Consider the following 15,288-nt stretch of genomic DNA (forward strand, 5'->3'; position numbering starts at 1 on the left):
GCCTGATTTTCCTTGCAATCTACAGGGCTGGCCCCTCCCCTGCAGACCCAGCAGCCTGTGTTTTCAGGATAGAATGCTAGTCCACAAGCTTTTTCATCCTCTCAGCAAACATTTATCCAGCCCTGTGCTGTGAGCCACGCATGGTGCTGGGAGAGAGGACTGTAGTGACTTGTGGAGTCTCTATTCCGCCTTTGGAATTTTTAGGTGCAAATAAAATATTTAGTGATTTTCACCTTCTCTTAGCCATGTTTTAGGAACAGAGTGTCTTTCAAGACCATCCTTTCTAATGTATCCACTTTAAAAATAACAAGGTTAAGGCCCAGAGAGGGAAAATTACTTGCCCCAGATCACACAACTCTTTGTGTCAAAACTAGGTCTGGAACGCAGGACTCTTAATCTTCTGCTTTTTATTACATTGCCCCGTATTGCTTAAAGGGCTACCCAGGGAATTCAGTTCACCAGGGAACATCTTGCCTCTCCAAACATTCTTGCTTACAAAGGTCTTACTGCACAAGTATAGGAAGATGTCACTATTGCGAATTCATAGCACTCATATTAACGGCAAAGCTAAAACATTCCTACCGTCACCTACCTCCAACTAATTAAAAAAGAATGTGTTATTGTTTTTGAAGTCTTACCCTTCCAACCAACCTTGAAGTAATTTTAAATAGAGAATTTTAAATGAAAATTAAGGCAGTTTTGTGATAAGAGTGCCTGCCTTTTGGTCTGGGGCACTCGTTGTGTGAGCTAGTCTTTCAAAGCTGCAGAAGTAATAAGTTGGCAGGATCTCACATAGGAGATAATAGATAAAAACCTACATGTCTGGTTTCAGGACCTCCAGGAAGCTATTGTTGCCCTTCTTCCTTCTTTCCCAGTTCTTTAATCACTTTCTGGCAGACACCTGCGACCCCACTATTGAAGCTTCATCTCCTTGCTTCCATCTGGGTCATGATAAATAAAAGTACCCCAGGAGGAATAAGTGCTTAGCAATTATTAACAATTCATACTTAAATGTGAATGCTTTCAGAGTTGGTATTGAGAGATACACGTGGGGAGAGGCATGCTGGCCAAGGGCGGCTGAGGGGTTTAGAGACACATGATGGTGGAAATAGCAGATCAGGAAGACACAGAGACCCCCGGAAGGTGAGCATTTGACTGCCTTGTGGCTTTGCCTGTGACTAGGCTGGGGTCTTCAGAATGGAGGAAGAAAGGGAACTAGAGAATTCCTGCATGGGTTTTCCTGACAGAGCATGAACAAGATCTGCTTGAAATTCCTTGCACACCCGCTGATATGGTTTGAATGTGTGCCCCCGCCAAATCTCGTGTTGAAATGTGATTCACAATGTTGGAAGCAGGGCCTGGTGGGAGGTGTTTGGGTCATGTGCTTCATTCCCTCCTGAATGACTTTGTGCCCTCCCCATAGTAATGAGTGAGTTCTCACTCTGTTAGTTCACAGGAGAGCTGTGGTTAAAAGGATGCTGGTTCCTCCTCTCTCTCTCTCTCTTGCTCCTGATTTTGCCATGGAAAGTGCCTGCTCCCATTTTGCTTTCCACTGTGATCATAAGCTTCCTGAGGCCCTAACCAGAAGCTGAGCAAATGCTGGCATGACACTTGTACAGCCTGCAGGACCTTCAGCCAATTAAACCTCTTTTCAATATAAATTACCCAGTCTCAGGTATTTCTTTACAGTAATGCAAAAACAGCCTAATACACCTGCATTGTGCAATCCAGCCTCCAGGCATGTGCTTATGCCATCACTTCTGCCTGGATGGCCTTACCTACCACTTTGCATGAATAAACTCTCTTACCTTTGAGGCTCATACTAGGCATTGTTGCTGCCCCAAATCCTTCCCTGAACCCTTAGGTGGGCTCCCTCCTGTCCCCACTCCACCCATGCTCTACCACTACTGCACTTCAGTGGTGACCTGGCCATCATCTCTTTACCTTTTGCTGCCTTTGTTGTGTGACAGCTTGTCAAGAGAGGGACTATGTCTCATTCATCACCACATCACTACATCCCTAGTCTCTGGAACAAAGCAGGGCCTTGGTGTAGACGCATATCTGGCTGTGTGGATCCACCTTGCCCAAGTGGCCAAGTGCCTGCATACGGTTGAGTGGAGATAAAGCCTGCTGGTACTCCACATAGCCAAGAAAGCCCAAAACAGGACCTTATGAGGACCCTGCATTTTTTTAAAAGGCATGCTTTTCACCATGGCTGACTAGAGGAAGGTGGCTGGAGAGAGCAAATGTGATTGGGTACACACATACAAATGTGGTTGCCCACATGAGAACTTGAGCCCAGTAGCTAGGGTTTCTATACCCAGTCACAGCACTCTGTCACCCTCAGGGAAGATCCACCTGGCAGAACTGAAGAGTTCTATGTGAAGACACAACCATAAAAATATTAGCTGGCACGTGAAGTTCTTGGCATTGTTTATGGCTGCATTGACTTGAGGTTCTCCAGATGTCTTGATCCAAAATGGGCTCTCCCTTCCCTAAACAACTCAAAATGGTGCACTTCTTTCAGGGCCTGTGCAGGGATGGAAGGTGAAGAAGAACAGCATAGAAACGGAGTGGGAAGTAGGAGTGGGGCCAGGATGTGAAGGAGTTTCCAGTTTAGATAAGGAAAAAGGAAACAAAAAGAAGAGGGAGAAACAACGTCCAAGTGCTATGGTCGGTGCTTGGTCCAGCCCATCACACATGTCCAGAGCCCAGAGACTGATTCTGCATGTCTACAGTGGGGTCAGGGAGCTCATTTGTTTCTTTGTTTGTTTAACAAGCTCCTTTGGTGATTCTACTGGACATCTCCCACTGTGGGCACCACCAGATCAGAAGTTGTCAGTCCTGACTGAACATTAGAATCACCTCGAGAACTTTGAGGGAAAAGAATTCTGATGTCTGAGCCCTACCCCCAGACTAATTAAATCAGAATATCTGACAGTGGGGTCTGGGCATTCCAGTTTTTAAAATGCTTAGTTGAGTGGAATTTTCAAGCTCTAAAAATATACTTTGTTGACATATTATAAACTAGTAATTTTGCAAAAACTTTTTGCATAAGTTCTCAGATATACATGACCCTAATTAATAAACCTCAGGACTCAGATTTCATTTTAGTGTTATAAGCTTTTAATTTGTTATATTTGAGTGTGGGATTCATGAGTGATTATTGAAACCAACAGAGAGCTAGGATGACAGATTTTGGGATGTCTCTAAAGTCTTTCCAGACCAGCTTATCCTATTAAGAGGCTATATTCAAAACTCAACATTCAGACAACCAGAACAGAAGGGCAGATGAGTAATAATTGAGGAATCTCAGCTATCTCAGGATCCCACACACCAACCTTTGTAGGAGTAGGAGAGCTCAATGTCAAGATATCCTTGTTTGGTATGAGGATTATAGGAATTGCAGGGTTATTCCTTCAATGTAGGGGGAATGGAATCATGATCAAGAGCTGCCATTAATTTCCATAGTATCTTGGATAACAAATAAAAGAAGTGTCAAGGGAGGAAAGCAAAATTTTGACAGTGGCCTCATTAAGTGGAAAACATATTTCCTCTATTAGGATAGGGATTCTCCAAGGAAGGCTTAAGTGAGGAGACCTCTTCTTCAAATTAAACCAATGTGGAAAGGAGTTGTGTTTATTTGAGGCCATAGATTTGTATCGCTCTTTGGTTTCCTGTGTTTTGGTACATTTCTGAGGTGGAAGAATTCCAGCTTTCAGCTTTCCTGATCCAAGCATTGAGAGCCATAATCAGGTCTAAAGAATAGGATGACAGTACCTTAAATAGCTGTGAAAATGTTTCCGGATGTTGAGAGAACACAAAGGCTTCCAATAAACTTCAATAGAAAACTTCCAGGAATCTGTCCCAGACCTGATCCCTCAGCTTCAACCATCTATATTCCTTGGGTTCTAGCCCTTCTCATCTTTGACTCTTGAACAACTTGAAAAAGGTGTCTGGTTGGAGGGTGTTGCTTTTCACAGAAATTCAATGGTCTTGTAAAGAACATACATGCATGTATCTATCATTGTACCAATAGTTAACCAAACATGAGTTACTTTTCTCTCTCTCCCTTCATAGTAAATGCATGACTGACCTAGTTTAGGAACACTCTCCTCTGGTCAATGAACTGTAGCTGTAGTTCTTCCTGTATTTGCTTTCTTTGTTGAATTTATTGCTTCATACACAAAACCCTGAACACAAGGCACTATTGAAGTTTTGTGCCATCAAAGAGAGGTCTATTGACTCTTTACCAAGGCATAGCATTTCATAAACAGAGTGTTTAACAAGCTCTTCCTAAACATTGTTCTTCTGTGGCCATAATGACAATAATCATAAATGTATAAAGTAAATACTATATGCTTTATACATATTGTTGTCCAATTATATAACAACTCTGCCACCAATTTGAAGATAAGGGGCCTGAGGCTAAGTGTGTAAGTGAGTTGCCTGCTGAGTAACAAACCAGCCCAAAACTTAGTGGTTTTAAACAATGACAACACTTATTTTGCTCACAAACCTGCAGTTTGGCCAGGACTTGGTGAGAATGGCTAATTTTACTTCAGTAGATGTCATTTGGAACAAGTCAAAACCTGGGGGCTGCAATAATCTGAAATTACGTTCATTCTCTTGTCTGGTTGTTGAGGCAACCTGTCATCTGAAGACTTAGCTGAGACTATTAGCTGGAACACTACAGAGAACCTCTTCATGTGCTCTGGGTTTCCTCACAACATGGTGGCTAGGTTCCAGGGACAAGCATACCAAAAGATACAGAGAGAGAGAGATAGGCAGAAGCTGTATCACCCTCTATTACCTAATCTCCAAAGTCACACATTGTGTCACTTCTGCCATATTCCATTCACGCAGGCAGCCACAAAGTCCTGCCCTATTTTAAGAAGAAGGGAAATGTGGACTCCACCTCTAGCTGGGGCTGTGGAAAGGTTATGAAGGGCATACAGGATTGGAAATAGTGCTGCAGACATTTTTTCTGCTGGTTGGTGTCAGGGGAGGAATTTGAACCCAGGTCTGCATGGGTCTGTACAATGCCCCTAACACTGTACCACAGTGTTCTGTGAAGTTGAGGACTGAAATCTGCCTCTACTGCAATGGAATTTAGCTGTTAAATATTACACCTGGGCTAGTGAGCAGAAACAGCCAAACTTGGAGGCAGAGAGTGTGGACTCTGGGCTTTCTCAAGGCACGGTGCAGGTTTATAATATTAACGTATGAGAGCCATTCTGCCTTCCCAAGATTGGTGGAATCACTTGGAAGACATACCAAGGCCATCAAACTTATATTTCTTGAGTACTTACAGGTTACTGAGAGTAGATAAATAAATCACTGAGTCACGTTCATGCTAATGGAGCATAGCAACTAGATTACTGGAAGGGCAGATAATTTAGTTTTGAAAAATAGTAATAACAAGGCATATTGCTGACTTATAAGAAAACCTCAAGTATCTAGTAATTGGTGAGATATTTAATTGAAATGAGGCAAATTCTAAAATAACATATGACATTGGAATGACATAGGCTAGGAGGTGGAACCAACAAGGAGACTTGAGCCAGACAAGCCCTACAGCCTTTCAACATTTTCCCTTGTTTTCTTTCCTTCTCTGACTCTCCTTTCTACTTTTTTTTAAAGCTTAGGGTAAGTAGCACGTTTATAGGCCTAGAAGCCAGAGTTATTGCTAACTTGGGAAAGACAATCATGTTTTCAAGAGTAGGTAAGTTCTCCAAAGAGCACTAAGCATGGAGGGGAAGAGTGGTGAGCTGAGAGGGCAAATACCAGAAAGAGGAGGATGTCAGCAAGAAGAATAAGGAAGAATAAGGGGGCCACAGGCAGGGCCAGTGCATAACGTGCAGTGCCTACCGCCAAATGAAAATGAGGTACCTAGGCTCCAAAATTATTAAGAATTTCAGGATAGCAAGAGTAGAGCATTAAACCAAGTGTGGGGTCCCATTATTCAACTGCACAGACTGCCTGCCTGTAAAGCCGGCCCCTGCCTCCTAAGAGGCACCAAGTGGCAAGGGAGGCTGCAGATGGCTGAGCTTTAAGAAGAAAGGATAATCAAAAGTTTTAGCTATAAGACAAATATCAGGTAGGATGAAGACACAAAGGAAAAAGTACTGATTAACCCAGAAAGAGATTAAAGACAACAATTTCAGAAGTTGTTAAACAGAAGCAGGGCTGGCAAGAGGTGTAAAAGAAACCCATTCATTTATTCAAATAGTGGGACATGAAAGAATAGGAAAGAAGCCATGTGGGAGTACAAAGAAGGGGCTGGGAGAAGGGGCAGTGGTGTTGAGTTGGAAAGGGCAGTTCTTTCTCAGAGAGTGCGTGAAGCACGGGAGGGTGAGCATACACTCAGTGGCGGATGGACGTAAAGCTCAAGGCAGGCTAAAGGACAGACACCCCAACAGGCCACGAACACAGTGGCATTGTGCAACATACAAAGTTGTAGGCGACCTTGGGCCCAAAGCCACCATCAGACCAGGCTAGTTATACATCAAAGGCACCACTGGACCCTGCTCACTTAGAGATGTAAACCAAGGAGCCTGCTAAGTCTGGAGCTTACTACAAGTTCTTTTGGAAGGGGACATGTACACAACTATATTCAATTGTTTACAAAACCATCTGGTGAGCTAAGGTGCAGATGACAGATACTGAATTAACAGGTTACTGAATCAAGTAAAATGTTTATGCCAGGTGTAATGGTTAACTTTATGCATCAACTTGGCTGGGCCATAGTGCCCAGATATTGACCAGACATTATTCTGGATGCTTCTGTGAAGGTGCTTTTTTTTTTTTTTTTTTTGATGACATTAATATTTAAATTGGTGGATTTTGAGTAAAGCAGATTGCCCTCTATAGTGTGGGTGGGCCTCATAGAGAAAAAGACTGACCCCCTCCTCTGAAGAAGAGGGAATGCTGCCAGCAGACAGTCTTTGGACACAAACTGCAGCTCTTCCCTGGGGTTTCAGCCTGCTAGCCTACCCTGCAGATTCTGAACACACCAAGCCTCCAGAACTGTGTGAGCCTGTTCCTTAAAATAAATCTCTCAATCTTCACACTCCAACTGGTATGTATTTGTATTTATAAACATACACATATATGTAATGTTGTTATAATGTATTCTATGAAAATGTGTATATGTTTCTCCATATATAGTAGATATAACAGGATATGTGTGTGTGTGTATATGTATATATGTGTGTGTATATATATATATATATATAAATACACATGCACACACACACACACATATACATATTGTGCTGGTTCCGTCTCTGGAGAACTCTGACCAGCATACCTAGAATTCTTCATACCACAATGTACAGGTAGTGGTCTACATAGAGCTGATTCAGCCCATATGTTAAACTTTAGATAAATGTTGAGGATCTCTGTAGCCTCAAATGTATACCTGTTACCTGTTTCTTGAATGAAAAATGCCTGGGTGACCCCAGTGAATTAGGCCTTTTGTGGCTTCTATGAAAGGGAATGTTGATTTCTTCAAGAGCAGACCTCTTTATCCTCATGTGGACCACATACCACCAAGTCCCATCCCTGCTAATTGAAGTCTTACCAACCAAATTGTTGGAAGGATAGACCGTTTGGTGTTAAAAAAAAAATAGTCACAACTAGAAATGTTGTCTGACTTACACTAACTAATTAAAAAATGGACGGCTGGAAATATAAAGAAAGCTTCTTTGTCTAAACAGTTTAGATGAGTTATTATGTTTAAAGAAAGTCCTCGTCACGTGGCCTTTGCCACTTTGCCACTCTTTTCTGAAGGACAACAGCCAACGTGGTCTGCTCAAAGCTGGAAGTCAGGAGTTAGAGAGACCTGATTCTGCTATGGGAACCGGTTGTGCTACCATGGGCAATTCATTCAACCTTTCTGGAACTATTTCTCTACCAGTAAAAAGAAAGAGCTGGAGTATAGCATTCCTGAGGTCAGATACAGCTCTACTGTTGTATAATTTTTATCTGTACACTTAACAAAATTATTTAATCACTTGAGTCCTCAGGGACAAGTTTCATGGGCGACAGCAACAAAAAGTGGGAATGTGACGTAAATGGTGACTTAATTATCTTTCTTGAGAAAACTGAGGTTTCCTTCCTAATACTTCATCCAGGACTTAACCTTGCCAGGTTTTTAAAGAAGTCAAAGGTCACAAAAATCTTACATTTTGAAATAACAGACATTTAAGCATCTGATGTAGTCAGGGTCCAATCAGGAGTGAGAAACTACATGGTAGGTTAAACAGGAGAAATTCAACGTGAAGTATTACATAAGATAAAAGAGTAACCATGACATATAAGGAAACTCTCTATGGTACCCTAGGGCAGTGGGAGAGGAGCCAGGGAAGGACAAACTTAGAAGCTGTTCGGAACCTGGCACAGAAGTTCACTGGTTTGGTCATGCCAGAGCTGGTCTGGAGTTGCTGAGCAAGCAATAGGCCACTCCCCAGAGTTCAGGCAGGGAACAAGCAATCGGCATCGGTACAGCGTGCAGCAGGATCCAGGTGTCAGTGGAGAAGAAGGCCTTCAGGACGCATGGGGCTTGCAAAGAAAGTGACCAAGCTATGTGGACACCCTGGCCATAGGCCAGCTGGATATAGGATTAATGGGGGCTTTGGTTTCTGTGTCAAGAGTGCTGGAAAGGTTATTACCAGGCTGAGGCTACAAGGTGCCAGGTGGGTTGTATGCTGAGCCTATAGCTGGGGTGGCTCCACTGCGTGCTGTCACAGCTACATCGTCCACTCCCAGCCCACACCGTAGTCAGCAAGAAAGCCTCTTCCTCCTGCAGTGCCCCTCTAGTTCTCCCTGGTGAGAAAGCCTAACTTTGTGCTCACTTTAAAGGAGAAATGTTTAAAGAAATTCCCCGTTCTCATAGAGCATATATTCAAGGGTGCATTACAGCTGAAAGGCAACAAACTGATAACTGACACATCTATCAAGCTTCAATGTCATCTGGTCACTTTCTACAATTCCTTCTTGGATCCTCTCTGAATGATTCCTCCCACTTCCGGACTTGGGTACCCTCGAGTGACTTTTGGACAATTATCAGCTTCCCCTTCATTATCTGTAGACCAAGAATTACATACCTGGTGTGTCCATGGAATGTCTTAAAACAATGGTTCTCCAATGTTGTTCATAGACTTCTGGGGTCCCTAAAAGGCTTTCAGGGGTTTTAAGAGGTCACAACTATTTTTAGAGTTATATCAAGATGGTACGCTTCTCTCTTTGGGATTGGCATTTCGTGAGTAAATTTACTGGTGTTTCAGCACAAATCCAAGCAGTGGTATAAGTGGTACTAGCCAGTCATGCATGTGCAGAAAAAAAAAAAAACCAAAAACAAAAAACAGCATCAATTATGAATGTCCTTGATGAAGCATTAAAAATTATATAATATTATTAAATCTCAACTTTTGCATACATGTCTTCTAAACATTCTGGTTGATGAAATGGGAACTGCACATAAGCTCTTTGGCTGCATTCCAAAATCTGATGGTTGTGAAAGGAAAAGCACTTGTATGATTGAGTTGCCAGCTGAACCAGCTGCCTCCCTCACAGAGCAGTTTTTACTTGAAAAGGCAACTGGCTGACACACCGTGCTTACTCAGACTCAGTATTTGTCAGTATTTGCTTCAGCCTGGGAGGCAGAAGTTGCAATGAGCTGAGATCGCGCCGCTGCACTCCAGCCTGGATGACAGAGCAAGACTCTGTTTCAAAAACAACAACAACAACAACAAAAGCCCCATATACCCCAACTAAATACCAAGAGATTAAATGTGGAAGCCAGCTTCTATTAAGCCAGATGTTAAAGATTTTTTAAAAATATAAAACATTGCCACTTTTACTAAATTTCTTTTATTTTTAGAAAATATAGTTATTTTATGTTTATGTTAATAGACACATTAATTATAGCATTTTTATAAATATTTAAATGTTTTTCGGCTTTAACTTACAACACAGTAAATATCAATAACTATCACTCACATAAACAAAACCTTTCTGGGATCCTCAACAGTCTTTAAAAGCATAAAAGAGTTCTAAGACTAAAATGTTTGAGAACCACAGTCTTAAACAAATCTCCATTTTCCACTTGAATTTACAAAATTGCAGGAAGTTATAGGTGCAATTGTTGAGGCCAAGAGGAGATAATTTACCTAAGGTCATTCACATGGTGAAGTAGAGGCAGAGATGGGTCTAGAACCACAGTCTCCGGCTAGTGTGCTACATAACTCAGGCTAGCCATGTATGTATGTATGTAGTATGTACGCATGTATTTTAGGATGCTTTTCAGAATGCCATTGAGATAATTTTGAGATCCTCAAGCCACAAAAAGGGAGGGACGTCACCCTCCCCTCAATATGCATCCTTTTAAATAGGCACTGAATATGAAGTAAGTTTCAGGTGCCTGTGCTTGTTGCTGCTGAAGACAAACAAAATGAAACATCAACTATGTTTTGAGAGAGCCAAGCTCATAATATGTGGAGAGAGATCATATGAAAGGCAATATATAATAGCATATAATATGAAGTATCAAGCATATAACATATGAAGTACAATCATACAGTCTATATAATTACTTTATGCTGCTAGTACGGGTATCATCATACGGAATATTATATGTGGTATGATATTTTATAATAGGTTGTTATATACACTGTAGAGAACAGGAAGTACTTTGGGATTATAGCTGGTAATTGTGTTCAAAGCAGAATCTTGACCTTGGGAAGTTTGCCATTAGCTGTTAATATATATATATATATATATATATATATATATATATATATATCATCATCTTTTTGACGCTTCCCTTATTGCATTAGTTTCCAAGAAATTACTATATACAGTGTAGCTGAAAGCAGCAGAAATTGATTCTCTTACAGTTCTGGAGGCCAGAAGTTCAAAATCAAGGTGTGGGCAGGGCCAGGCTCTCTCCAGAGACTCCGAGGAAGAATCCTTCCTTGTCTCTTCTAGCTTTTGGTGTCTGCCACCAATCCTTGGCGTTCCTTGGCTTGTAGATACATCACTCCAATCACTGCCTTCATCTTCACATGACTTTGTCCTCTGCATGTCTGTGCCCAAAGTTCCCTCTTTTTGTAAGGACACCAGTCATGTTTAGAGCCCATTCTAATCCAATATGACCTCATCTTAAAGTTGATTCCACCTGCAAAGACCCTGTTTCCCAGTAAGGTCCCATACACACATTCCAGGGGGACATGAATTTGGGGGAATATGATTCCACCTAGGACACTGCTTTTGTGCCAGTCCCTGGCCCCCAGTGCTCAAAATCTCTCTGGAGCAAAGTCCACCTGGATTTTCCCTCACACTTTTCAGGATGTGGGGTCCAGCTGAACCTCACCTGGTTCTTCTCTGTTGATGTTTCAGATGGTTGTCACAGCTCATCACATATAACCCATGAGTTTAACAAACTATTTCTTAGGGCCACAAGGCTGTTGGGGTTTGAGGGGGAATAGAGGAAGCTGAAAGAGGGACACCCAGAGAGTGGAAGTAAATGGTAGCATCCTCGCATATTTCTATTGGCCTTTAACAATTTTTGTTTACTAAACCTAGAATCATAGTTTAATACAAGATTAATAAAACATAATGAAAATGTAGGGAGCCATGAAGGACACCATGCCCTAAGCTCCAGGCATAACTGATTGCACATGGACCAGAGGATGCCCATAAAATTCAACACCAGCCCTCCCAGCACCGGGGGAGGACCTGTCACCTGGCTGGACCCTCAGGCTGGCTCCAGGAATGGCAGCTCAGAGCACTGGATCTCTAGCCAGACCACCTTGGTTCATGCTGGCTTCACCACGATGATAACCTTAGGCCTCCATTTCACATTGGTAAGAGCTGAAAATATCCCTCTTTACAGGCTTCTCATGAGAAATAAACAAGTTAATAATATAGGTAAATCCTTTAGAACAATGCCTGACAATATAGACATAAGTTATTATTAATATTATTATTATATGAATTTTTTATGTAGTTGAGAAATCCACTATTTTGCTAGTTCCTCCTTCAATTCCCTTACCCTCCCACCACCACCACCAGAGGAAAACAGATAACAGTATATGGAACTGGCTTCTGTTTTTATTTTTGCTTTTTTTTTCAATTCTCCTCTTGTTACTTCCACCATTCCTGGCCCTGGGGGAATTCTTCCTGTGTCGGGATGTCTTACAGGACCCAGAACCTGGTACCTGTCAAGTGCTTCTTGAGAAGTTCCTAGGGAACTTACATCATAAACTCAAGTTAGCACCAAGCTATTATTAAATTGGTAGCCACCTGTCTGAGCATGTTTTATTGGTAACTTTAGCTCCGTGGGCAGGTGTAGCGCCCACACTGTGCTCTCCCACCTTTCCCATTTTATATAACAGAGTCCGTGCTCTCTCAAGACTCAGGGGTGGGTCTGTTTCCAGCACTGGGGAAAAGTGAGAACTGTATAGGGAGTGGGGCTTTTGGTGTAGTTAAGAGGAAGGTAAAATAACTGTAATTTCATAGCAATTACATACAGCGAACACTGTCAAAGGTTCCAGTTTTCCATTATAAACCTGAGCCCCTGCTGGGAGCAACTTGCAAGGTAGAAAAAAGCGCATAATGAGGTTCTAATGTATGAAAGAAGGCATCGCTGCCTCCCCATCTGAATGCTGCAGCAAAACAAACCTCAAGGGGGAAAACTGTGTTGAGCTTTGGGAATGCATTTGTTTTCTCCCTTTCTTTTGAAAAAACAAAAACAAAAACAAAACCTCAGTAAGCCCCCATTCCTGGATGTTGGTTGGATTGTTTACAGCTTTGCACAAGTCTTCAGTACCCAGGCCCACACATGCCCTCCCTGTCAGTGGAATCCCCTGCCAGGCCACCTGCAGGGGCCATGGTTTCCAGGGCAGCCAACATCAGAGTCTGGAGCAAATGAGTTATTTCTTCCTCTAAGTACTATGTTGGCAGCCAATAAACCACCCAATGGAAATGAATTCTACAGAGACCAATTCCCCAACCTTTTTTTGTTTGTTCATAGGTTTGCTTGAAATTAATTCTTTCTGAAATTCATGGATCTGCAGCCCACTCAGAAGTGCAGTAAAGATAGACTTGTTTTTCAGACCTAAAAACGCCTATTATTTTGAGGAAGGGAAATGAAATGACAGAAGCGCAGAACACCCAATAATAATGCTGTTATTTTTACATGGGTTCCTGTGTTATCCCCAAGCCCACCTTACAGAAGGCCATAAGCTCCTTAGAGGAATTCAGTTTTGAATCTCCTGGGCAATTTTCTCTAGTGCCTTGCACGTAACTGATAGTCAATATGTATTTGTTGAGTAAAAGTATAATTTAACAAATGAATGGTTTATTGACAGTGAAGGCCAAGTACTAGCCAGAACTAAGTGGTGTATTGATTAAAACCTTGAGCTTCCTGATTAGCCTCCATATAGGGAGATGGGATCAAAGTCTGAGATATTTATATTCATGACATCCGTGTGGTGTGAACCAAGGACCAAGGGGTGGGGGAGGGCAAACTACAGAGGAACATATTTTGGCTAGGTAGCTGAAGGAAAGCATTTCTAACTGTTAGAGCAATCCTCAGAATGAACTGCTTTGAGTTATATTAATACAAATGACTGGTCAGTGGAGATATTCAAGCAGAAACTAGGTGATTACTTGGGGGTGTAGAAGTTGGCATTCCAATATCATTTGTGTCAGACTAAGTGATGTTGCAGGTCTATTTTTACCGCAAGATGCCAGGGTTCTATGATTTCATCAAGTTATAATTCTGCATTTCAGTTCAGCAAGTATTTATTGAGCCCTTACATGGTGCCAGGCATTGTCCTGCATGGACATTAAGAAGACAAAGATGAATAATATCAGGCTACTGCCCTTTGAAGTTGCGGGAACATGGTTTTAGTAAGGTCTCCTCAGACCTGCATTTGGGCGTTACAATCTTATGTTCCCTGTGCTAATTGCACCTGCCCACTCAGGACACTGGTTCTCTTCTTTCCAGGCTGGAATCGATGGGGAAAGCATTGGCAACTGTCCATTCTCTCAGCGCCTCTTCATGATCCTCTGGCTGAAAGGAGTCGTGTTCAATGTCACCACTGTGGATCTGAAAAGGTAAAGTACATTGCATAAATGAGGAGTATGTTTAGCTGCAGGAACAGAGAACCTTCCATGAAGGAGGGCAAAAGCCTCCCTTGGCACCCAGCAGCCCCTTGCTCACACTTCATTGTCCAGAACTGTGTCTCAGGGTCCAGTCTTAGCTACAAGAGAGTCTGCAAAGGCAAGTATTTCACTTGGTGCCACGCACTTCACTGACCTGATTAGCAAGTTTCCATTAGCAAAGAAGAAGGAAGGAATGGACACTGGCATTGCAACTAAGTGTCCAGTGCACAGATGGGCACAGACATCTAAAAATACAGGATTAGTCATTTCAGTAGTACTAAAGCCATCATCCGTGGGACCCTAGTAGGACTTCAGGTGTGAGAGTCTGAGTCTTCAGAGAGTTGTGATCCAGACCCTTTCCCATGCTATGTTCCCAGCTTTAGAAGTCCTCAGTGTGACAGCTCTAGATTACAGGCTTGGGTGGAAAGTAGCTACTGTTCTGTTTTTAGAGTGCAGTTTAATGACTTCCAAACACCAGGAACCACACTCTTTTCACTCCTACAGAATGTATTCTGTTTTCTGTCTTCCACCTGTTGTTTAAATGTGGAACAGCTCAAGGCTCACCCCATGAGCCTTCATCTTCTGCCTCTACCTTCATCCCTGGTGAGCTTGACATATTCTCCTCGTCATCTTTATATGAATTATTCTACACCCAGAGTCCTGCTATCATCTAGATATTTTCACTTGGATGTTCTGTTATCATATATGTCTAACATTGTATACATCAATTTGTATCCTTTTCCTTTGAGTTGAGCCCTTCCTGAACTCCTTTTTTCTTCTATTTTCTTTTTCTTTTTATTTATTAATTTATTTATTTATTGAGACAGAGTCTCACTCTGTCGCCCAGGCTGGAGTGCAGTGGTGCAATCTCAGCTCACTGCAAACTCTGCCTTGTGGGTTTAAGCAATTCTCTGCCTCAGCCTCCCGAGTAGCTGGGATTACAGGCACGTGCCACCACGCCAGGCTAATTTTTGTATTTTTAGTAGAGACGGGGTTTCACCATCTTGGCCAGGCTGGTCTTGAACTCTTGACCTTGTGATCCACCCACCTCTGCCTCCCAAAGTGCTGGGATTACAGGCATGGGCCACTGTGCCTGGCCTTTTTCTTCTATTT

At 42.3% G+C, this 15,288-nt stretch overlaps 1 protein-coding gene across 4 annotated transcripts in view; it reads left to right on the forward strand.

Annotated features, from left to right (window-relative positions):
* CLIC5 (chloride intracellular channel 5) overlaps positions 1-15,288 on the forward strand; it is a 176,799-nt gene that overhangs the window by 107,655 nt on the left and 53,856 nt on the right. For all 4 annotated transcript variants that reach the window (XM_023212951.2, XM_031935633.1, XM_031935634.1 and 1 more), the window contains one exon: positions 14,018-14,127. In XM_023212951.2, coding sequence (XP_023068719.2) covers positions 14,018-14,127 — 110 coding nt within the window. The remainder of the gene's footprint in view (positions 1-14,017; positions 14,128-15,288) is intronic.

This window comes from Piliocolobus tephrosceles, chromosome 5, assembly GCF_002776525.5.
Source record: "Piliocolobus tephrosceles isolate RC106 chromosome 5, ASM277652v3, whole genome shotgun sequence".
Taxonomy (NCBI): Eukaryota; Metazoa; Chordata; class Mammalia; order Primates; family Cercopithecidae; genus Piliocolobus; species Piliocolobus tephrosceles.